The sequence below is a fragment of the Oncorhynchus mykiss genome, chromosome 17 (genome assembly GCF_057628025.1).
Source record: "Oncorhynchus mykiss isolate SJ-2025 chromosome 17, ASM5762802v1, whole genome shotgun sequence".
Classification (NCBI taxonomy): domain Eukaryota; kingdom Metazoa; phylum Chordata; class Actinopteri; order Salmoniformes; family Salmonidae; genus Oncorhynchus; species Oncorhynchus mykiss.
The window spans coordinates 41037605-41061049 of NC_143038.1; the positions used below are offsets into that span (position 1 = coordinate 41037605).

The 23445-nt window shown below is 41.5% G+C and overlaps 1 protein-coding gene across 2 annotated transcripts in view; it reads left to right on the forward strand.

The window, feature by feature from the left end:
• Positions 1 to 910: 910 nt before the first annotated feature.
• The window catches only part of LOC110494206 (growth/differentiation factor 11), a 50000-nt gene continuing 27465 nt past the window's right edge, over positions 911 to 23445 (forward strand). Inside the window, exon 1 of one of the 2 annotated variants that reach the window (XM_021569042.3) lies at positions 911 to 1756. In XM_021569042.3, coding sequence (XP_021424717.1) covers positions 1342 to 1756 — 415 coding nt within the window. In that variant the 5' untranslated portion in view covers positions 911 to 1341. The remainder of the gene's footprint in view (positions 1757 to 23445) is intronic. The other variant, XM_021569041.3, reaches the window with a different exon arrangement.

The following is a 23445-nucleotide window of genomic DNA, read 5'->3' on the forward strand; positions in this document are numbered from 1 at the left end:
TGTGTGGGCCTGGGAGGGCATAGGCCCACCCACTTGGGAGCCAGGCCCACCCATTGGGGAGCCAGGTCCAGCCAATCAGAATAACTTTTTTCCCACAAAAGGGCTTTTATTACAGACAGAAATACTCCTCAGTTTCATCAGCTTACCGGATGGCTGGTCTCAGGAGATTGGGCAGGTGAAGAAACCGCATGTGGAGGTCCTGGGCTGGCGTGGTTACACATGGTCTGCGGTTGTGAGGCCGGTTGGACATACTGCCAAATTCTCTAAAACAAAGTTGGAGGTGGCTTATGTACAGAAATTAATATTCAATTCTCTTGCAACAGCTCTGGTGGACATTCCTGCAGTCAGCATGCCAATTGCACGTTCCCTCAAAACTTGAGACATATGTGGCATTGTGTTGTGTGACAAAACTGCACATTTTAGAGTGGCCTTTTATTGTCCCCAACACAAGGTGCACCTCTGCAATAATCATGCAGTTTAATCGACTTGTTGATATGCCACACCTGTCAGGTGGATGGATTATCTTGGCAAAGGAGAAATGCTCACTAACAGGTATGTAAAAACAAATCGGCACCACATTTCCGAGAAATAAGAATTTTGTGCATAAGAAACATTTCTGGAATATTTTATTTCAGTTAATGAAACATGTGTTTATAATTTTTGTTCAATATATATAACAGGGACATATTACACGTGAGAGAAGAGAAGGGGGAGGATAAGTCGTGGTTGAAATTTCTATTCACTGCTTACCAACACTAGTTTCTTAACATAAAGAAAAAAAATCATACCACTAATGACATGTAATGACTTGAAACCTTATCTCAATACAGTAATAAAATGCAAACTGGACAAACTACTCTCCAATCCATTCTCCCTTGCTCCCTCCCTCTAGCTCCCTCTTTTTCTTGACTTGGTGACAGACCTAAAAGCCTTTTGTTGGAATCTTAGCCAATGGAGACGGATTACGACACGGAGGAGCGGAGATATATAACGAGCCCTTTTAGGAGGTACTTGCACACTTTTCAATGACACATCTTAACATTCGCACCTATGGACTTAATTGTTATCAGATAAGGCAACCAAAACAACTATAGCATGAAAACGGGTTATGCGTCAAATCGATAGATAGGCTTAAGTACAGAGAATACCCACTAGGACGCACCTTCCTAGGTTTATTGCTGTCCTACAATAAAATCGTTTTAAGAGGCGACTCTATTGGAGTAGTTGCATATCATTGGTACCTTTGCAAGGTAAGGAAACAGGTTGTGACAAGCAACATTTCACAGGGTAGAGAAAGGGATACCGCGAGCAGAAAGTTATATAGCCTGACAAGTCATCATCATGCCGAGGTATAACTTTTTGCTGTGTTTGATGGTTTATATTTGTCTGGGACTGTCTGGGAGTGACGAGCCTAATCTTTTTTTGCCACCAACGAGCGAGACTCCCACGGACGACGGGCTTTCGCTCCTCGATGAAGAAGCGGGCGCTCATGGATGTTCCGCATGCGTTTGGCGAGAGCAAAGTAAAGTCCTGAGGCTGGAGACCATCAAGTCTCAGATCCTTAGCAAGCTGCGGCTCAAGCAGGCTCCTAACATTAGTAGGGAGGTAGTGAACCAGCTGCTCCCCAAGGCACCCCCACTCCAGCAGCTTCTGGACCATCACGATTTCCAGGGAGACGCGTCCTTTCAGGATGAGTTTATGGAGGAGGACGAATATCACGCCACTACGGAGTCCGTCATCACTATGGCCTCCGAGCGTGAGTAATGCAACTTTGTCCCATAGCTGCTGAAAATGATTAATTACTTTGTAAACCAATGCTAGGAGTGAGCAGCAAGTCGTTGACAAATGTGTGGTGATTGTGATTATTATTGGCATGCTTGGACAGAGGATATCCTGGGCATTTGAATTTCAATAGGCCTTCTTCGAATGATTTTGTGATCATCTATTTAATCAAGTAAAATACATAACCGTTTAAATAAGACAAATTATTTCATTTAACTAGGCAAGTCAGTTAAGTGCAAAATCTTATGTATAATGACGCCTTAGGGGCAGAACGACAGCGTTTTACCTTGTCAGATCGGGGATTCGATCTAGCAACCTTTCAGTTACTGGCCAAACGCTCTAACCACCAGGCTACCTGCCGCCCCGATGATGCAGGGTCAGCTGTTTGCTACTGCTGTCAAAAATATCTGTATAGATTAAGTGTGAACTTGAAAATCAATAAAGAGCCTCATCACTCTATGACAGGTCACCAGAGTAATTCACTTTGAGTTGGTCAAGCCAATAGTATTATGATTATTATTAGGCTAATATTATTCATATTATTATTCATATGACGCATAAATGTAACTATTTTGTTCAGTCTTTCTATGTAGGCCTACATGAAGAGGAGGGATTTGTTGGATGATGGACTTCTAGCCTACAGCTGTGCTATAGGCTAGAGTGCCAGTACTGACAGCTCGTGCGCGGATTTAGCCTAGGTCATTTATGGGGTTGTGCCCGGGGAAGTCTATAGTCTACCCCAAATTATAGCATATTTTCTTAGTTTCGAATCATTTCAGGGCCAGACTTCATGTAACATACTTTTAAATAACTCTGTATCATGTTCCTATACATAGCCGTTTTGAAACCGTTGTTTCGGTTTTTGGCAAATTAGGTCACTGATCATTTGCAATTTCCGGTTGTTCTGTCATGTTTTGTGATTTGACTTTCATTAGCCGCATGACAGACTTTTGAATGCTATGCCAATGTCTGTTTGGAGTGCATAAATCAGTAAGGATAATGTAGCATTTGGCAGGCAGATATATTGCGCCGAACCTTTGCACATTATCCATTATTTTGCATATCTTGCAGTTGTATGGCCAAAATATAGCCTACAATATGATATGCTTTAAATAGCAGAGGGACAGTTTAGGCCTAATATGGCCTATAAACAAGTATAAAATAACATGTTCAAATGTGGACAGGAAGGTTTTGCGTATTATTACTGAGAAAAAAACACCAACATTCCCTAAAATTATAGAGCCCAGCAGCTGTGCTCTGTGGTTCTTTATAAGAGGGCTTTACCGGATTCCCTGCTGTTCATCGTAGTCAGAAAAAGTGTGTCCAAAAAAGCTGCTATTGTTTCCCCCATGCAGCAGTCCCCCTCGACCGCACTTGTCTTTTAAATGCGAAGTTTATAGGCACAGCTCGTTTTTTCCCTGTGAGGACACAAAGCCAGAGAAACAGTTGGGGTCGAGGGGAGTGTGTGACCTTTTCGCGGCGAATCGCCGTGGTTCAACAACATTTACACACATAATGTATTCCGCACAAGGAAACGAAAAGCTATGCAAATAATCCGTTTTTTTCCCAAGAGGGAACAAAGATAGGTTTGTGTTCCCTTAACTTCTTCTTCGATTGTCATACCAGCCTGGTCTCATAGACTAGACGTAACATAGTAAATGTAAATCCGAGATGTCCAAATTAGTATGATAGGTTAGGTTTGGTATGGTTACATAAAACAGTAATGTGAATGTGTTCAAATCTCATCATGGACAACTTTAGCTTATTAGCAACTACTTATTACTTTTTAGCTACTTTGTAACTGCTTAGCACAAAAGCGAACCCTAACCTTAACCTTAACCCGAACCCCTAGCTTAGCTAACGTCAGCCACAACAAATTGGAATTCGTAACATATCATACATTTACCAAATTCATAACATATTGTATGAATTGCAATTCATAGCATACAGTGCCTGCAGAAAGCATTCGGACCCCTTGACTTCTTTCACATTTTGTTGTGTGAAATTAAAATGGATTAAATTGAAATTTTTAGTCACTGGCCTACACACAATATCCAATAGTGTCAAAGTGGAATTATGTTTTTTGTGATTTTTACAAATGAATACAAAATGTAAAGCTGAAATTTCTTGAGTCGATAAGTATTCAACCCTTTTGTTATGGCAAGCCTAAATATGTGACTTGTTGCGTAAGTTGCATGGACTCACTCTGTGCGCAATAGAATGTTTCAAATTCAAAAAAGTACAGTGAAATGCCCTTCTTGCACACTCAAATCCCAACAATGCAATAATCAATAACAATGTATTACTAGAAAAAAGCACACAAGAAATAAGTTTAAGAAATATGGAATACACAATAAAGTAAATAAGTAAGCATACTATATACAGGAAAATATTTTAAAAAGTCAGTTCCAATACCATATTTACATGCAGGGATATTGGAGTGATGGAGGTAGATATGTATAGGGATAAGGTGACTAGGCAACAGGATATAAGATAAACAAAGTAGCAGCAGGTTACATGTGAGTGGGTGTGCGGGTGTGTAGAGTCAGTATAAATGTATGTGCATATTATGTGTGAGTGAGAAAATGATGTGAGTGAGTGTTTGTGTGTGTATTGGGCCCTGTGAGTGTGCATAGAGACTGAAATACTGAAATAAAAGGTTGATAAAGATACAAGGAAAACTCGCTCCATGTAGCTATTTTGTTAGCTGTTTATCAGTCGTATTGCTTGGGGATAGAAGCTGTTCAAGAGCCTGTTGGTGTCAGACTTGCACAGGTATCTCTTGCTGTGCGGCAGCAGAGAAAATATAGGGGTCCTGAATGGCAGGGAGCTCAGCCCCAGTGATGTACTGGGCTGTCCGCACAACCCTCTGTAGCGATCGAGGTGGTGCTATTACCATACCAAGCAGTGATACAGCTAGTTAATATGCTCTCAATGGTACAGCTGTAGAACCTTTTCAGGATTTCAGGGCCCATGCCAAACTGTTTCAACCTCCTGAGGGGGAAGAGGCACTGTTGTGTGTGTGTGTGTTTGGACCATTTTAAGACTTTAGTGATTAGGACATTGAGGAACTTGAAGCTGTCTACCTGCTCCACTGCCTCCCCATCGATGTGGATGGGGGCGTGCTCACCCCCTGCCCCCCCCCCCCCATTTCCTGTAGTCCACGATCAGCTCCTTGGTCTTGCTGACGTTGAGTGAGAGGTTGTTGCTCCTTGTAGGGTGACTCTTTGTTTCCGGTAATCAGGCCTACCACCGTTGTGTCGTCAGTGAACTTGATAATGGTGTTGGAGTCATTGGTTGAACAGGGAGTACAGGAGGGGACTAAGCACACATCCCTGTGTTAAGGGCCAGCGTGGTGGAGGTGATGTTGCCCACGCTCACTACCTGGGGTTGGCCCCTCAAGTCCAGGATCCAGTTGCAGAGGGAGGTGTTCAGACCCAGAGTCCTAAGCTTGGTGACAAGCTTGGAGGGGATAATGGTGTTGAACGCTGAGCTGTAGTCAATGTACAACATTCTCACATAGGTATTCCTCTTATTTAGGTGGGAGAGGGCAGTGTGGAGAGCAATTGAGATTGAGTCATCTATGGATTTGTTGGGGCGGTATGCAAATTGGAGTGGGTCCAGGGTGGCTGGGATGGTGGAGTTAATGTGTGCCATAACCAGCCTCTCAAAGCACTTCATGATTACAGAAGTGAGTGTTACAGGGCAGTAATCATTGTGGCATGAAGCCTTAGATTTCTTAGGAACAGGCATGATTGTGGTCGTCTTAAAACGTGGGGAATACAGACTGGGACAAGGAGAGGTTGACAAGGACTGTGAATATGCCTGCCAGCTGTTCTGCGCATACTCTGAGAGCGCGTCCTGGAATATCGGCCTTGCAGGTGTTGACCTGATTAAAGACCCTTCGTACGTCAGCCTCGGAGAGCAAGATCACCCAGTCCTCTGGGTCGGTGACGGCCCTCACACCCGGCTCAATGTTGTTGCTGTCCAAGCGTGCATAAAATGCTTTGAATTCGTCTGGTAGAGAGGCATTGTTGGGCAGATAGATCACAGTTGGGTCTTTCTTTGTCATCTGTAATAGACTGGAGCCCCTGCCACATGAGGCAGGTGTTAGAGCCTGTGTAATATGATTCCACATTATTCCTATATTGTCCTTTTCTTTGTTTAATGACACTGGGGAGGTCATAGCGGGCCTTCTTGAACTTATTCCTGTCTTCGGCCGTAGCATCAGAGTTATTTATGATAGCTCTGTGTGCAGTAGCCCCGCTCTTTAGTTTAGCACCAACCTCAGTGTAAATCCAGGGTATTTGATTGGAAAAGTGAACCCTCACTGCGGGTACAACGTGAAGCCGGTGACGGAGGTGGTTATCGGTGTAGTCTCAAAACATATTCCGATCAGCGCTAGCAAAGCAGTACTGAAGCATACCCTCTGATTCTGGTGACCATTTCTCAACGGAACTAATCGTGGGTACTTCCTGTTTCAGCATCTGCTTGTAAACAGGAAGCAAGAGTACGGAGTCATCATCTGATTTGCCGAATGGCAGACGAGTGAGGGCCTTGTATGTTTGCTTGTGGATAGAATTGTAGTGGTCTAGGACTTTATTGGCCCTAGTGGTGTTGGAGACATGTTGATGGAAGTTGGGCATCACATGTCTTAGTGAAGCCAAATTAAAATAGCAGGCAACCAGAAAGGCAGCCTCTGGGTGTAGGGTTTCCTGCTTTTTTATAGCCTAGTTCATTATGCACCAGCTTGTTATTTTTCTTGTCCTGAGGTGGAATGTATACGCCAGTCACCGATAACAGCTGTAAACTCCCTTCAGAGGTAGAAGGGTCAGCCTTTAATTATTATTATTTTTTTGTATTTTGTATTTCTCCCCAATTTTGTGACATCCAATTGCGATCTAATTACAATCTTGTATCATCGCTGCAACTCCCCAACGGGCTTGTGAGAGGCGAAGGTCGAGTCATGCGTCCTCCGAAACATGACCCGCCAAACCGTGCTCCCTAACACTTGCCTGCTTAACTCGGAAGCCAGCTGTACCAATGTGTCGGAGGAAATACTGTTCAGAAGTCAACCTGCAGGCACCCGGCCCACCACAAGGAGTCGCTAGAGCGCGATGAGCCAAGTAAAGCCCCCCGGATAAACCCTCCACTAACCCAGATGACGCTGGGCCAATTTTGCGCCTCCTTATGTGACTCCCGTTCACGGCCAGCAATGACACAGCCTGTGATCAAACCCCAGGCTGTAGTGCGCTGCTCGGGAGGCCAGATGGGTCGACATTTGGCAATAAGGTATTTCAAGATGGGTGAACAGTGGGTCAACACTTCCACCACGCTGGAATTAGCACACCAGTTGGAGTTGATGAAGAGGTAAACCCCACCCCCCCCTCGATTTCCCCGACTCCACTGTCCTGTCCGCCCTGTGAATGGAGAATCCATCAAGTTGCATAGCCATGGGGTGTATCTTGTCACAGAGCCATGTTTCTGAAAAGCAAAGAATATTGCAATTCCGAGAGTCCCGTTGGTAGCAAATCCGCAATTGAGGTCATCCATCTTATTATCAAGTGACTGTACATTCGCAGTAGAATGGAGGGAAGAGGTGGCCGGTTTTCCTTTCGCCTTAATCTCACCAGGATCCCCCCTCTCTTTCCTCTGTAACCCCGACGTTTCCTCTTGGGTAGCCCGAAGATTGGGTTGATGATAGGAGAAAACTGTGATAGGAGAAAACTGGGGCTGAATCAACAACATTGTAGTTACCTAATTGACAGAGTGAAAAGAAGGAAGCCTGTACAGAATACACATATTTCAAAACATGTATCCTGTTTGCAACAAGGCACTAAAGTAAAACGGCAAAAATTGTGGCAAAGCAATAAATATGTTTTTCTGAATACAAAGAGTTATGTTTGGGGAAAATCCAATAAAACACATAACTGAGTACCACTCTCCATATTTTCAAGCATAGTGGTGGCTGCATCATGTTATGGGTATGCTTTTAATCGTTAACCTTTACACATGTACCAACAAACAGGTGGGATCTCAAACCGGTGTGATTAGAGCGCTTATTTAGAATGCCCAGTTTCGCTTTACACAACAGTCAGCACTTGAGCTAGTCACACTGTTTTTTTCACAGAAACATGTTGCACAAACAAATCCAATAAAATTGTATTTTTCCACATGCGCCGAATACAACCTTACAGTGAAATGACCTTACAGTCCTTACAAAGTTATGTCCTGAGTGTGACCAGTTTATTTGGGATGCAATATTCAGACCTTCACAGAAGTAGCGACAGCATACATCCAAACTGGAAAATGTAGGCTACATTAGTCCTAGCGCTAACTGAGGAAAGATTGATGTAACACAACCGGTCATATGAGAACTCTCTGCTGACAGAAACCCCAATATGAATGAGCTAATAGCAATTACTATTTATAATTCATCACATCACGGGTGAACTTAACATTGATCAAAATAATTGAGTAAAACACTTTATAGAAATCAAAAGTAATCCGACGATGGGTAGTTTGTGCTCGCCACCATGTTTGTTTTTTTGTGTCAACCAAAGATATTAAGAGGAGACAAGATGAATTTGGTCTGTTTGCATGTTGAAGGGGGTGTGTTGTCTACTTCCATTCATTCACTTCCGGAAGTTTACTCGAAAGACAAGTGAACCATTACATCACCTCATTATAACTTCTTTGGTCTGACCGACATTTACGTGACACCCAGAATGCATTGCATAATATCAACAAACATGGCGCCACACATAGCTGTAAAATAGCTTAGCATTAACTCATTATAAGCAGTACAACAAAATACCAAACAAGTATTTTACACACATCATAGGTGTCCATTACAATCTATGCAATAATCGGAATGCAATATTTGTCACCAATACTTGAAAGCGTGAATACAACTGTGAATACATTATGCTCCATACATTCATACATACGTACTGTATGCTTCAGTAGAAACGACAACATGATATACAGAATATAAGGCACACATGTCCTAAGTTATTATTTGTAAGGAAAACAACAATGGAGGCAATGAGAGCGCTAGCCGGAAAATATGCCAGCAAGACTGTGCAAATGTCTGCATACTTGAAGTGCAGAAAAAATGGGGAAGGGCTCTCCTCGAAGAGGAAAGTTTGTCCGGCTCAATAAAGCCTCAAACATAAATAGTCCCCAACACTGAAATGGGCTACTTCTATGTGAATTTATGAGGAGGCGGAACACACTTAAATTCAAACTGTTGTTGGAAAATACAATTTGTTAGAAAATAATTTGAAATTGACAAGTTGAAACATAGCCTATAGATAATTAGCAGGCAGCGCGTGTTAACTGTCCTGTTACGTAACAATCACATTTTGGAACAGTGAGTGCATTCTGACATCACGTGCATAAAACCACTCATGCTGGGGCGACCGTTAGAGATATTTGGAACTCGCAAGTGAAAAGGTTAAGGACCCCAGGATAAGAAAGAAACGGAATGAAGCTAAGCACAGGGAAATCCTAGAGGAAAACCTGGTTCAGTCTGCTTTTCACCAGACACTGGGAGATTAATTCACTTTTCAACAGGACAACAACCTAAAACACAAGGCCAAATCTACAATGGAGTTGCTTACCAAGAAGACAGTGAATGTTCCTGAGTGGCTGAGTTACAGTTTTGACATAAATCTGCTTGAAAATGTATGGCAAGACCTGAAAATGGTTGTCAAGCAATGATCAACAATCAAATTAGCAGAGCTTGAAGAATAAAAAAAAAAGAATAATGGGCAAATGTTGCACAATTCAGGTGTGGAAAGCTCTTAGAGACTTACCCAGAAATATTCACAGCTGTAATCGCTGCCAAATGTGATTCTAATGTGTATTGACTCCACAGGAGGTTGGTGGCACCATAATTGGGAAGGATGGGATCGTGGTAATGGCTGGATCAGAATAAGTGAAATGGTATCAATTGATGTGATTCCATTAATTCAGTTCGAGCCACTTACCCAGGAAGACTCACAGCTGTAATCGCTGCCAAAGGTGATTCTAACATATATTGAATAAGGGGGTTGAATACTTATTTAATCAAGACATGGCCACCGGATTATTTACATTGACACACCCCAGCACCCCAGCCTCGTTATTGTTATTTTATTGTGTTATTTTATTTTTTACTTTAGTTTATTTGGTAAATATTTTCTTGCTTGTAAAGCATTTCACAGTAAGGTCTACAGATGTTCAGCGCATGTGTCAAATAAAGTTTGATTTGACATATTCCTTTATTTTTCATGATTTTTTTTTTACAAATGTTAGAATTTGTCTTCCACTTTGTAGAGTATTTTGTGTATATCGTAGACAATTTAGACAGTAAAATCAATTTTAAGGAACTGTATCATACTAATTGTAATTGGTAACATATCATCAGGGTATCTCCAGGCATAAGCAACATAAGAGGTCGCTTATGGCTCTCTGCGCCCCATGGCAAAACATGTAGAACTGCAAAAAACTTGCTTAAAACTGCAAAAATGTCTCCCAGCCCCATGGCAAATTTTGTAGAATTGCATGAAATGTATTTTAACATTGCTAAATGTTCTCTCTGTCCGATGGCAAAATGTATAGAAATGAACTTTAAAAACTAAATTTCTCTCTCTGTCATCAAGATTGCCTGCTTGGCGCCCCCCCCAACCAAATCTCGCTTTGTGACTCCAGCCGGTCCTGCATATCATAGGAAATGGATGATGGACATCCACAAATGAATACATACCACACATGCGCCAAACGAATGTGAGATGATTTTTACAGTTGCTTATTATTGTCAGAGATAAATAAGTGCCTGTGCCGTTCATATGATGTTTATTTGTTTGTTCTTCAAATAAGGAGTTGTCAAAACGTCAAGAAATGACTTTCAATTGTCCATATCCATTAGGGCTAATAGATTGTCCCTTCCGTTAATTAATAGTCCATTTTACTCATCAAACTTCTTTGTAGCTGAACTTTCATGAATGATCCTCGTTCTGCACATAGGCCTACTTTCTGATGAATTACCTATTCTTGAATATCTGCTACCAAAACAACTGTGGCCCATGGTAATGAAAATCACAGTGTCAGTTGCTATTGACAACCCTCAAAGCAAGTCCAGCCTTTGGTCCTCTGAGGGATGCATCATTGTTCTTGCCAGGCATGAGATCTTGACTGCTGTTGCAGGCTTACAGCTCGCTCACCATTGTGGAAAATGATTCCTATGAATCGTTTTTTGAACAAGTATTGCCTATGGTCTGTTAGAGAATGGAGAGGTGGTGAAAACAGGAGCAATTGTCGAGCTTTAGTACATTTTGAATCCGTTAACATAGAATGGGACTCATGTGGAGCATCACAAAGTTGTATGATACAAGTACTTATCAATCTAACCTTATATGACTTTGATGTGATTATTTGATGTGATTCTCATCGTCCAGGTTTTTGAGGTCAAAGAAGTGGCCGTAGAATGGTCAATGTCGGCTATCCTCCGGCCTTAGTGTGTCCAGCTTTCTCCACCAGTTGACAACATAGCAGTCTCCATCTCTCTCCCTCTCCTCCCTTCATTCTCGCCCTCTCCCTCTGCGTGTTGTTAGTGGGACATACTGCAAACGTGTTTGCCCCTCTTCTGATGACAGAGTCTGCGTAACAGTGTATCTTGTGTTTGAGGGTTATATGGATGTGGTGCCTCCATTCCAGTATGCCCCGTCCAGTGTTGTACTCTGTTGCCCCATGGATGTGTTAAACCTGTCTCAACACTCTTCCTCGGGCCGGACATGACATGACACAGCTTCTCCTGTCCATTAGAGGGGAAGTGTTTGGCCTCAAGCAGCATCTGAATCAGCAGCACAGATATGATATGATGGAACTGGAAGAAGAGTGACTCTTCCATTTAGAAGCGAGGCTTTTGTTTTGCAGGGGAATGGGCTTTGAATGGGAGGGATGGAAACCCCATGTTTCTGTTTCTTTAATGGCTTGTTTATTAGACAGTTGTGGGCCTTGGTTATTGATAGGTCCATAAGATATCTCTATTAAAATGTCAGGCGTGGGAGCTGCTGCTTTGTTTTGAATGAATGGGAGTGCACTCACTGACACTGGTGCAAGAAACATGTACTGTGCAGCTCTGCTCTGTTAGCAGGATGCCATGGGGCTGCATTAGCATCTTTCCCTCTCTCTCTTTTTTTCTTCTCTGTTTTCTCCTCTCCTCTTCCACCCACTCTGTTTGATCCTTTCTCATTTCTCATATCTCACTTCTCTTTCTTCCTCTCTTCTCTCTTTACTCCTCATCTCTCCACCCCTCTCTCTGTTCTCCCCTTTCCTCCTCTCCCTCTGAACTCTCTCTCTCCGTTATCACTCTCCTCTGGTGTTCATGGAACAGTTTCACGTTGAGAAGAGAAGGACTGAATCTCCTCTCGCCTGTGGCACCTCAGCAATCCCGCAAGATGAAAAGCGCCTTTTCCGTCTCTCAGATAGAGCCAGAGAGTACTTCAAACACTATTCCCTGCGCACCTCGAACCCATTCACCCTCTCATGGGCGTGTGCACTGCCTTTGATGGGCCGTGCGGGTTCACACAGTACACGCTGAACTGGACCGGTGCCAGCGTCACTTCTTAGTATGCCAGAGTTGCTTCTTAGTATTCGCTCAAGGTACATGGGTGCCGCAGTAGGGGTTGAGAGGGTCCATGCTTCCTGGTCGCTAATTACTATAACATTTCATGGAAAAGCTATTTATATCACAGTGCGGCACTGTAACGTACTGTAGCATTCCCTCCCCATACGGTGTGTTGCAAGGATATGGATGCAGTGCCCTACCCATGTACATGGAGTGAAGCTCCACACATAGGAACTGCTCTGGTCCTATGTGGTTCATTTGTGTCACAACATACCACATATAAAATAATTTGAAACTGTGTGTGTATATGCTAGTTACACAGAAAGCTGTCTGCTTTTATACTTGAGCTGAGCCCTGCACAAACAGGCTGTATGTGCGTGTCTGTGTGCTGGTGGATGCTGGGCTAATTGAGGGGTGAGGTTTTGACCCCAATAGGCCCTCATTTGTCACCTGTCCATGGCTTTGAGACCAGACCTTCCTCTCCCATCAAGGCTCTCTCTCTGTCTCTCTCTCCCAGCACACAACTGCGTACATTTGGAAAACGTTTGTTTGTCAAACGTTTGTTGATCATTTGTTACAAAAGTAACTTTGTTTTACATTTTTGCTTTTACAGATTTTTAGTTACCCCCCAATCACACTACCAGTCATACGTTTTAGAACACCTACTCATTTTAGGGTTTTTCTTTATTTTTACAATTTTTCTACATTGTAGAATAATAGTGAAGACATCAAAACTATGAAATAACACATAGGGAATCATGTAATTAAACAAATCAAAATATATTTTATATTTGAGATTGTTCAAATAGCCACCATTTGCCTTGATGACAGCTTTGCACACTCTTGGCATTCTCTCAACCAGCTCACCTGGAATGCTTTTCCAACTTTCTTGAAGGAGTCCCCACTTATGCTGAGCACTTGTTGGCTGCTTTTCCTTCCCTATGCAGTCCGACTCATCCCAAGCCATCTCAATTTGGTTGTCTTTGGGTGATTGTGGAGGCCAGGTCATCTGATGCAGCACTCCATCACTCTCCTTCTTGGTAAAATAGCCCTTACACAGTCTGGAGGTGTGTTGGGTCATTGCCCTGTTGAAAAACAAACAATAGTCCCACTAAGCCCGAACCAGAAGGGATGGCGTATTGCTACAGAATGCTGTGGTAGCCATGCTGGTTAAGTGTGCCTTGAATTCTAAATACACCACAAACGGTTTCACAAAGCAACCCCACACCATATCACTGTAAGGGATTTCCTCCTCTTCTTCCGAAGAGGAGAGGCGAGAAGGATCGGAGGACCAAAATGCAGCGTGGTTAAAGTTCATGGTTCTTTAATCAGAGAAACTATACATGAACAGAATACAAAACAAGAAACGTGAAAACCCGAAAACAGTCCCGTGTGGCACTGACACAGGAGACAACCACCCACCAAATACTCAAAGAATATGGCTGCCTAAATATGCTTCCCAATCAGAGAAAACGATAAACACCTGCTTCTGATTGAGAACCACTCTAGGCAACCATAGACTTACCTAGACAACTACACTGAACACAACCCCATAAATCAAATAAACCCCTAGACAAGACGAAACACAATAAATCACCCATGTCACACCCTGGCCTAACCAAAATAATAAAGAAAACACAGATAACTAAGGCCAGGGCGTGACAATCACCTCCTCCCCCATGCTTTACAGTGGGAAATACACATGCAGAGATCATCTGTTCTCCAACACCGCATCTCACAAAGACATGGCGGTTTGAACCAAAAATCTCCAATTGGAACTCCAGACAAAAGGACCAATTTCCACCGGTCTAATGTGCATTGCTTGTGTTTCCTGGCCCAAGCAAATCTCTTCTTCTTCCTGGTGTCCTTTAATAGTGTTTTCTTTGCAGCAATTCGATCACGAAGACCTGATTTACCTGATTTACACAAGTGCTCAGCACATGTGGGAACTCCTTCAAGACTGTTGGAAAAGCATTCCAGGTGAAGCTGATTGAGTGAATGCCAATAGTGTGCAAAGCTCTCATCAAGGCAAAGAGTGGCAACTCTGAAGAATCTAAAATCTAAAATATATTTTGATTTGTTTAACACTTTTTTGGTTACTTCATGATTCCATGTGTGTTATTTCATAGTGTTGATGTCTTCACTATTATTCTACAATGTAGAAAATAGTAAAAATAAAGAAAAACCCTTGAATGAGTAGGTGGCCCAAACTTTTGACTGGTACTGTATGTCTACTTCACCATCAGCCAGTTGTATTGGTAAACTACAGAGTAATGTAAAGGTTGTATTTTAACAATCCAATATGTAATATTGTACACTGATCATAATTGGGTTTTAGTCCAGAAAGGCTAGATAAGTTATCTAGATCTTCAATGAGACCGTGCAGGGATCCAGATTGCAGACTTCTAGAAAACTTGAGTCATCGGTATACATTGACAATTTTGGTTTTTAAGCTCTGCATTTCGAAACACTTGATGTTCTTTTTGGATCAGATTTTAATTGCTAGCATTTCGATTGCCATAACAAATAGATATGGAGACAGTGGACATCCTTGTTTTACTCCTCTTGACACTTCAATACTTTCTGAGAAGTAACCGTTATTGACTATTTTTCACCTGGGGTTGCTATAGATAACTTTAACCCATTGTATAAGAGATTCACCAACATTTTACATTTATATATAAATTGTAGTCATACTTTATCAAAAGGCTTTTCAAAATCTGCTATGAAGACCAGTTCTGGTTTCTTTGATGTTATATATTATTATATTGTTTCAAGTAATTGTCGTATATTATCTCCAGTGTTCCTTCCATGTAAAAAAAACCTGTCTGATCAGAATGAACAATATCTGGTAAAACCTTTTTAATTATATGCGCTCTTAATTTAGTCAGGATTTTTGCATCACACCATTTGAAGTGTAAGATGCCTCCAGTTTGAATTGACTGAATCTTTATACTTACCACATGAGTCCTGTTTCAGTAATAGTGAAATCAGACCTTCTTGCTGAGTACCTGATAGTCTACCATTTTAAAGGAGTAGTTAAAACTTGCAAATAATAGATCTTTGAGCACATCAAAACATATTTGATATACCTCTACTGGTATGCCATCAAACCCTGGGGTTTTTCCAGACTGAAAGGATTTAATTTCCTTTTCTGTAAGTTGGCCTTCACACAGATATTTCTTTACATTTTGTTAATTTAACCTGATCATTATTAGGAAAATAATCCTTACCGTTAACACCATTTAGGGGAGATGGAGGAGACTGACAATAAAACATGCTTAAAATATTTTGTTTCCTTTTTTAAAATATAATTTGGTGAATCATGGATAACTGTCATTTTTAACGAGCTTCTGTCAATTATTTTTTGGTAGCATTTTTATGTTGAAGATTCAAGAGAAATGTATTGCATTTTTTTTAATGATCCACTTCGCTTTATTTTTGTAATAAACTACACTTTATTGTTCTTGAATAAGTTCCTCCAGTTGTTTTTGTTTTCACTCTAACTTATTCTATTCCATTATAGTAAATGTTTTATTGCTATCTACCTGTGCTGTTAGTTCCTCTATTTCCTTTGCAGTGGTGGAAAAAGTACCCAATTGTCGTACTTGAGTATAAGTAAAGATACCTTAATAGAAAATGACTCAAGTAAAAGGGAATGTCACCCAGTAAAATCCTACTTGAGTAAAAGTCTAAAAGTATTTGGTTTTAAATATACTTAAGTATCAAAAGTAAATGTTATTGCTAAAATATACTTAAGCATCAAAAGTAAACGTACAAGTATAAATCATTTCAAATTCCTTATATTAAGCAAACCAAACGGCACCATTTTCTTATTTTCTTAATTTACGGATAGCTAGGGGCACGCTCCAACACTCAGACATAATTTACAAACAAAGCATGTGTGTAGTGAGTCTGCCAAATCAGAGGCAGTAAGGATGACCAGGGATGTTCTCTTGATAAATGTGTGAATTAGACCATTTACCTGTCCTGCTAAGCATTTAAAATGTAACGAGTACTTTTGGGCACCAGAGAAAAAATATGGAGTAAAAAGTACATAATTTTCTTTAGGAATGTAGTGAAGTAAAATTAAAAGTTGTCAAAAAAATAAATAGCAAAGTAAAGTACAGAAAATGCCACAAAATAAACTAAACTACTAGTACTTTCAAGTATTTTTACTACACCACTGTTCCTTTGTCTAATCTCTTTTGACTGAAACTGCTTTTGTTTTAAAGATGAGTATTGAATTGAATGGCCTCTGAAATTGAGTGGCCTCTGAAAGTGTCCTATACAATAAGGGGGTATGCTGTACCTATGTTGTGCAGGAGAAAGTCAGTTATACAATTTTTTTGTCTCTTGTACCCATATACAGGTTGAAAATGGCAGATTTCCCAGACCCATTCATTGCTCTGTTCGGTACAGTTGATGGGAATAACCAGGAAGGGAAGGCTGTCTCTCTTTGTACTCTATTAGCCAAAAGGCTCATTCTGCAATTTTGGAAATTGGAGACTGTACCTACCTTTGAAATGTGGTTACAGGATTTAGGGAATGTAATACATATAGAACATATTCAATACAATACCTCTTATAGAAGTCCAATGTTTTAAAAAATTTGGCATCCAATACTGCATAAATGGTCTATTCTGTCACGCCTGCTTCTGCTCCCCCTCTCTTGCGCTCGAGGGCGCCCATCATTACGCACACCTGTCACCATCTTACGCCCATCAGCGCTTCATTGGACTCACCTGGACTCCATCACTTTATTGATTACCTCTTCTATATCTGTCTATTCCTCAGTTTGATACCTGTGTCAGCATTAATGTCGTTATGTTTCCGTTGTCCAGACACTGTCTGTGTTTTGTTTCATGTCTGTTTATAAAATATTTATTTATATTTAAATATTAATTTCTTACATATTCACTCCCTGTACTTGCTTCTCGTCTCCCAGCGTCTGTCCTCACAGAATGCTGACACCAATATTGGAAGCATAGAGGGAGTTTTTTGTTTGTTTTTTTGTTTTGGTTGGTGACGTTGGGTCCAGGTGCCACTGCCAAAGGAGCTGGGGATTCCTCAGCTGGCTCGTCAGGCTTCCATGCCTTAGCTGGCTTGAGAGGTTTTCTTGCCTCGGTTGGCTTGACAGGCTCCCATCCCACGTCACGCCTCAGCTGGCTCGTCAGGCTCCCACGCCTTAGCCAGCTCGTCAGGCTTCCACGCCTCAGATGGATCATCAGACTCCCACGCCTCAACCGGGCCGTCAGGCTCGCCCAGGTGGGATGCTGGGTGGCGCCCCTAAAGGGGGGGGGGGGGGGTACAGTCACGCCTGCTCTCGCTCCTCCTCTCTGGTGCTCGAGGGCACCAGGCTGTCCATCATTAAGCACACCTGTCACCATCTTACGCCCATCAGCGCTTCATTGGACTCACCTTTTTTATTTTTAAAATTTGACAATTAAATAAAAAATGAAATCTGATATGTCTTGAGTCAGTAAGTCTTCAACCCCTTTGTTATGGCAAGCCTAAATTAGTTCAGGAGTAAGAATGTGCTTAACGAGTCACATAATACGTTGTATGGACTCTGTGTGCAATAATAGTGTTTAACTTGATTTTTGAATGACTACCTCATCTCTGTACCCAACATATACAATTATCTGTAAGGTTCCTCAGTCGAGTAATGAATTGCAAACACAGATTCAACCACAAAGTCCATGGAGTTTTTCAAATGCCTCTATAGGTAGATGAGTAAAAATAGAAAAAGCAGACATTGAATATCCCTCTGAGCATGGGGGAGTTATTAATTACACTTTGATGATGATGATGATGATGATGATGCATCAATACACCCAGTCACTACAAAGATACAGGCGTCCTTCCTAACTCAGTTGCCGGAAAGGAAGGAAACCGCTCAGGGATTTCACCACGAGGGCAATGGTGACTTTAAAACAGTTACAAAGCTTAATGGCTGTGATAGGAGAAAACTGAAGGTGGATCAAGAACAGTTACTCCACAATACTAACCTAATTGACAGAGTGAAAAGAAGGAAGCCTGTACAGAATAAATATAATCCAAAACATGCAGTTTTCTTCAACAAGGCTCTAAAGTAATACTGCCAAAAATGTGGCAAAGCAATGGACTTTTTGTCCTGACTACAAAGTGTTATGTTTGGGGCAAATCCAATACAAAACATTACCACCCTCCATATGTTCAAGCATTGTGGTGGCTGCATCATGTTATGGGTATGCTTGTAAACACGGAACCCTGGGGCGGCAGGGTAGCCTAGTGGTTAGAGCGTTGGACTAGTAACCGGAATCTGTTGTTCTGGCCCCTGAACAGGCAGTTAACCCACTGTTCCTAGGCCGTCATTGAAAATAAGAATTTGTTCTTAACTGACTTGCCTAGTTAAAACACAAGGCCAAATCTACACTGGAGTTGCTTACCAAGTAGACATTGAATGCTAATGTTCCTGAGTTGCTGTGTTACAGTGTTGACATAAATCTGCTTGAAAATACAGTATATAGCAAGACCTGAAAATGGTTTTCTAGCAATGATCAACAACTAATTTGACAGAGCTTGAAGAATTTTTTAAAGAATATTGGGCAAATGTTGCACAATCCAGGTGTAGAATTTTCTTAGAGACTTACCCAGAAATATCCACTGCTGTAATCGCTGCCAAACGTTATTCTAATGTGTATTGACTCCACAGGAGGTTGGTGGCACCATAATTGGAAAGGACGGGCTTGTGGTAATGACTGGAACAGAATAGGTGGAATGTTATCAATTTGTGCGATTCCATTTATTCAGTTCCTGCCATTATTATGAGCCATCCTCCCCTCAGCAGCCTCTTGTGATTGACTCAGGGGTTTGAAAACCTAAAATCTAATCAAGATATACACTATATATACAAAAGTATGTGGACACCCTTTCAAATTAGTGGATTTGGCTATTTCAGCCACACCCATTGCTGACAGGTGTATAAAATCAAAAAATACAGCCATGCGATCTCCATAGACAAACAGAATGGCCTTATCGAAGAGCTCAGTGACTTTCAACGTGGCACCATCATAGGATGCCACCTTTCCAACAAGTCAGTTTGTCAAATTTCTGTTATTATTGTGAAGTGGAAATGTCCAGGAGCAGGAGTGATAGGCCACACAAGCTCACAGAACGGTTGTCACACTCTCTTCCCGAGTTCCAAACTTCTTCTGGAAGCAACATCAGCACAATAACTGTTCGTCGGGAGCTTCATGAAATGGCTTTCCATGGCTGAGCAGCCACACACAAGCCTAAGATCACCATGAGCAATGCCAGGCTGAAGTGTTGTAAAGCTCGCCGCCATTGGACTCTGGACCAATGGAAACGAGTTCTCTGGAGTGATGAATCACGCTTCACCATCTGGCAGTCCGATGGACAAAGATGGCTTTGGTTGATACTAGGAGAACGCTACCTGCCCGAATGCATAGTGCCGACTGTCAAGTTTGGTGGAGGAGGAATAATGGTGTGGGGCTGTTTTTCATGGTTCAGGCTAGGCCCCGTAGTTCCAGTGAAGGTACATTATCATGCTACAATATACAATGACATTCTAGACGATTCTGTGCTTCCAACTTTTTGGCAACAGTTTGGGGAAGGCCCTTTCCTGTTTCAGCATGACAATGCCCCCATGCACAAGGTAAGGTCCATGCAGAAATGGTTTGCTGAGATCAGTGTGAAAGAACTTGAGTGGCCTGCACAGAGCCCTGACCTCAACCCCATTGAACAGCTTTGAGATGAATTGGAACGCCGACTGCAATCCAGGCCTAATTGCCCAACATAAGTGCCTGACCTCACTAATGCTCTTATGGCTGAATGTCCCCGCAGCAATGTTCCAACATCTAGTGGAAAACCTTCCCAGAAGAGTGGAGGCTGTCATAGCAGCAAAGTGGGGACCAACTCCATATTAATGCCCATGATTTTGGAATGAGATGTTGGACGAGCAGGTGTCCACATACTTTTGGTCATGTGGTATGTTAGTGGTTTTTATTTTTTTCAAATGTTACATTTTTTTGTATAGATCGTTGGAGAAAAAAAAGACAATTAAATAAATGTTAGTCCCACTTTGTAACAACACCGTTTTGAAAAGGTCAAGGGGTGTGAATACTTTCTGAAGGCACTGTTTCCACTAGTTCTAATGTGTCCAAGATATTCGTGATCTCCTTAAGTTCTTGAAGGTGATAGTTTGTATTGGGATTTCCATTACGGTCCATTTAAGTACTTAAAACCGTGTTATAGTCTCCCACCATAATAATAGGATCGTTGCTTGTGAGTTCAATAGAGTGTTAGAAATATTTTTCTAAGAAGTGTCGATCATCATTATTTGGATGGACCATATAGATTAATAAGTCAAATCTGTTTATCGTCCACTAGCATATTCGAAAGGATCCACCTTCCTTGCAGATCTGTTTGGATAGTTTCACACTCTGATCAAAATGATTATTAACTAATAATGACAGTACATTTTGCCCCACCCCAGTCCTTTTTCCACACAACTTCATCTGTAGAGTAGATGTAGAGTGAGTTTCCTGTCAACAAATACATTATATTTGGGGCGGCAGGTAGCCTAGTGGTTAGAGCGTTGGGTCAGTAACCGAAAGGTTGCTAGATTGAATCCCCAAGTTGACAAGTTAAAAATGTGTCGCTCTGCCCCTAAACAAGGCAGTTAACCCACTATTTCTAGGCTGTCATTGTAAATAAGAATTTGTTCTTAATTGACTTGCCTAGTTAAATAAATATTACATATCTTTTAGCCAGGTAAAGATTTGTCATCATTTCTTATTATCTGCTATTACAGATTATAATTATAACCAGCTATACTTATTTCACCACTTACCATAATGAGATACAAGTTTTAGGTATACTTACCATGTATACTTACCATAATTCATGCCTGCAAAATTACTAACATAAAATACCATGATGATCAAGCTGCTAGACACTTTATATTAGATTTACAATGTATCTAACTGTCCTCCATTGTCCCTCTCCCAAAAAGTCGCCCCCTATCCTGAGGAAAGCCCTATCCCCCCCCCCCCCCAGAATCTTTCACTTTCATCACTTTCCTAATCCCGGAGTGCATGACACTCCGCCTGTCCCATACTTAACCACGCTATACCCCCCAGCCTAATCCTAAAGGTCTGAGGTGGGAGGTGTATTTACTCTATGGTCAGGTAGCCAACCAGCAAGGTCACAGAAACGATGAGGCAGAAGGCTGTGTGTTATGATTCTGAACGGGCAGATAGCAACAATGTGAAGAAGCTGCCGTGTGGGGAATCATAGGTGGCTCGTTTCAGCTCGTTGTATCTTGTAATTGATACCATGTCTAAACAGCTTCTACCCCCAAGCCATAAGACTCCTGAACATCGAATCAAATGTCTACCCAGACTATTCACATTGCCCCCCCCCCCCTCTTTTACACCGCTGCTACTCTCTGTTGTTATCATCTACTGTATGCATAGTCACCTTACTAACTCTACCTACATGTACATATTACCTCAACTAACCGGTGCCCCCGCACATTGACTGTGTACCAGTACCCCCCTGTATATAGTCTCACTATTGTTATTTTACTGCTGCTCTTTAATTACTTGTTACTTTTATTTATTATTCTTATCCATATTTTTTTAAACTGCATTGTTGGTTAGGGGCTCGTAAGTAAGCATTTCACTGTAAGGTCTACACCCGTTGTATTCAGCGAATGTGACTAATACAACTTGATTTGATGTCATGTCTATGCTAATATGGCTCAAATTAGCTAGCTATCTAACCAACAACTGTAACAATGTATTTGTGCAAATGTATTTTTGTTTTGTTTGTATTTGGACACAAAATATAGTTTACATGTTGTCAACAATCTAAGCCAACCATGTCTGTTTTGCCCCATAGTTGTGCACGCATAGATTTTGTTGCTAAACAACCAACCCATCGATAGCCTAGATAGAGGATTTTAGTTGAATCCTGAATAGATTTTTAAGAGAGCACAGAATCAATACTAATTCAGATAAAATACACATGAGAAATAAAAATGCACATAGGAGTCAGTGTATGAAGTATCCTCTTCATTCTTTCCATTCTCATCTGTGCATCAAACATCTAAATTGAGTTATTTTGCTTTATCAGTCATCCTTGGTACCAAGACACAACAGTTTCATCAGAGCTTATTGACAGGGAATCTTTGCAAATATAGCTGCAGCATTGCAATGATTTGACACTTGGATTACCATATTAGTTCTGTTATTTTTTTATTTTTGGCAATTAACAATTGAGAAACATAAGAAAATAGGGACACACACACACACACACACACACACACACACACAGTGGACAAAAGTCTCTCTATTGACAAAAAGGGTCACAGAGTTCACAGCTATGTGATATATTGGATGAGGAGCCAATTAACCTCATTGGGTCTCTTTCTTCGGCAGCAAAGGAGAACCAGCTTACACAGCATTACCCCCACTCCCATACAAGCATGCACGCACACGTGCACACGCACACGCACTCGCACGCACGCACACACACACACACACACACACACACACACACACACACACACACACACACACACACACACACACACACACACACACACACACACACACACACACACACACACACACACACACACCAACCACTCCCACCAAAAAACCACAAGTCTTTTATAGTGTTGACCCTATAAAAGGGTCATTTCCTGAAGGTGCAGGAACCATAAACATTAAGAGGGAGAGCGCTAAAAAGACAGGCCAGCAGAAGCCGGACTGTCTTCAGCTCACTGGCCAGTGTGTGTGGGAAGTCAATGACTATGTGAGGTTTTTATATATTTATTCATTCCATGGAAGGCTATGTTTAATGGTGACACCTGTTCCTGTCCCTTTTCAGTCACTCCCTTCCACTGAGAGAGCCTCTGAAGGGAAAGATAAACTTTGGTGATGACTTGTTTGGACCCTGGGTCATTACTGTTCTTTTGTTGAAATAGAATAACACACTGTACACACTGAACACACTGTACATTTTATGGCTAATAA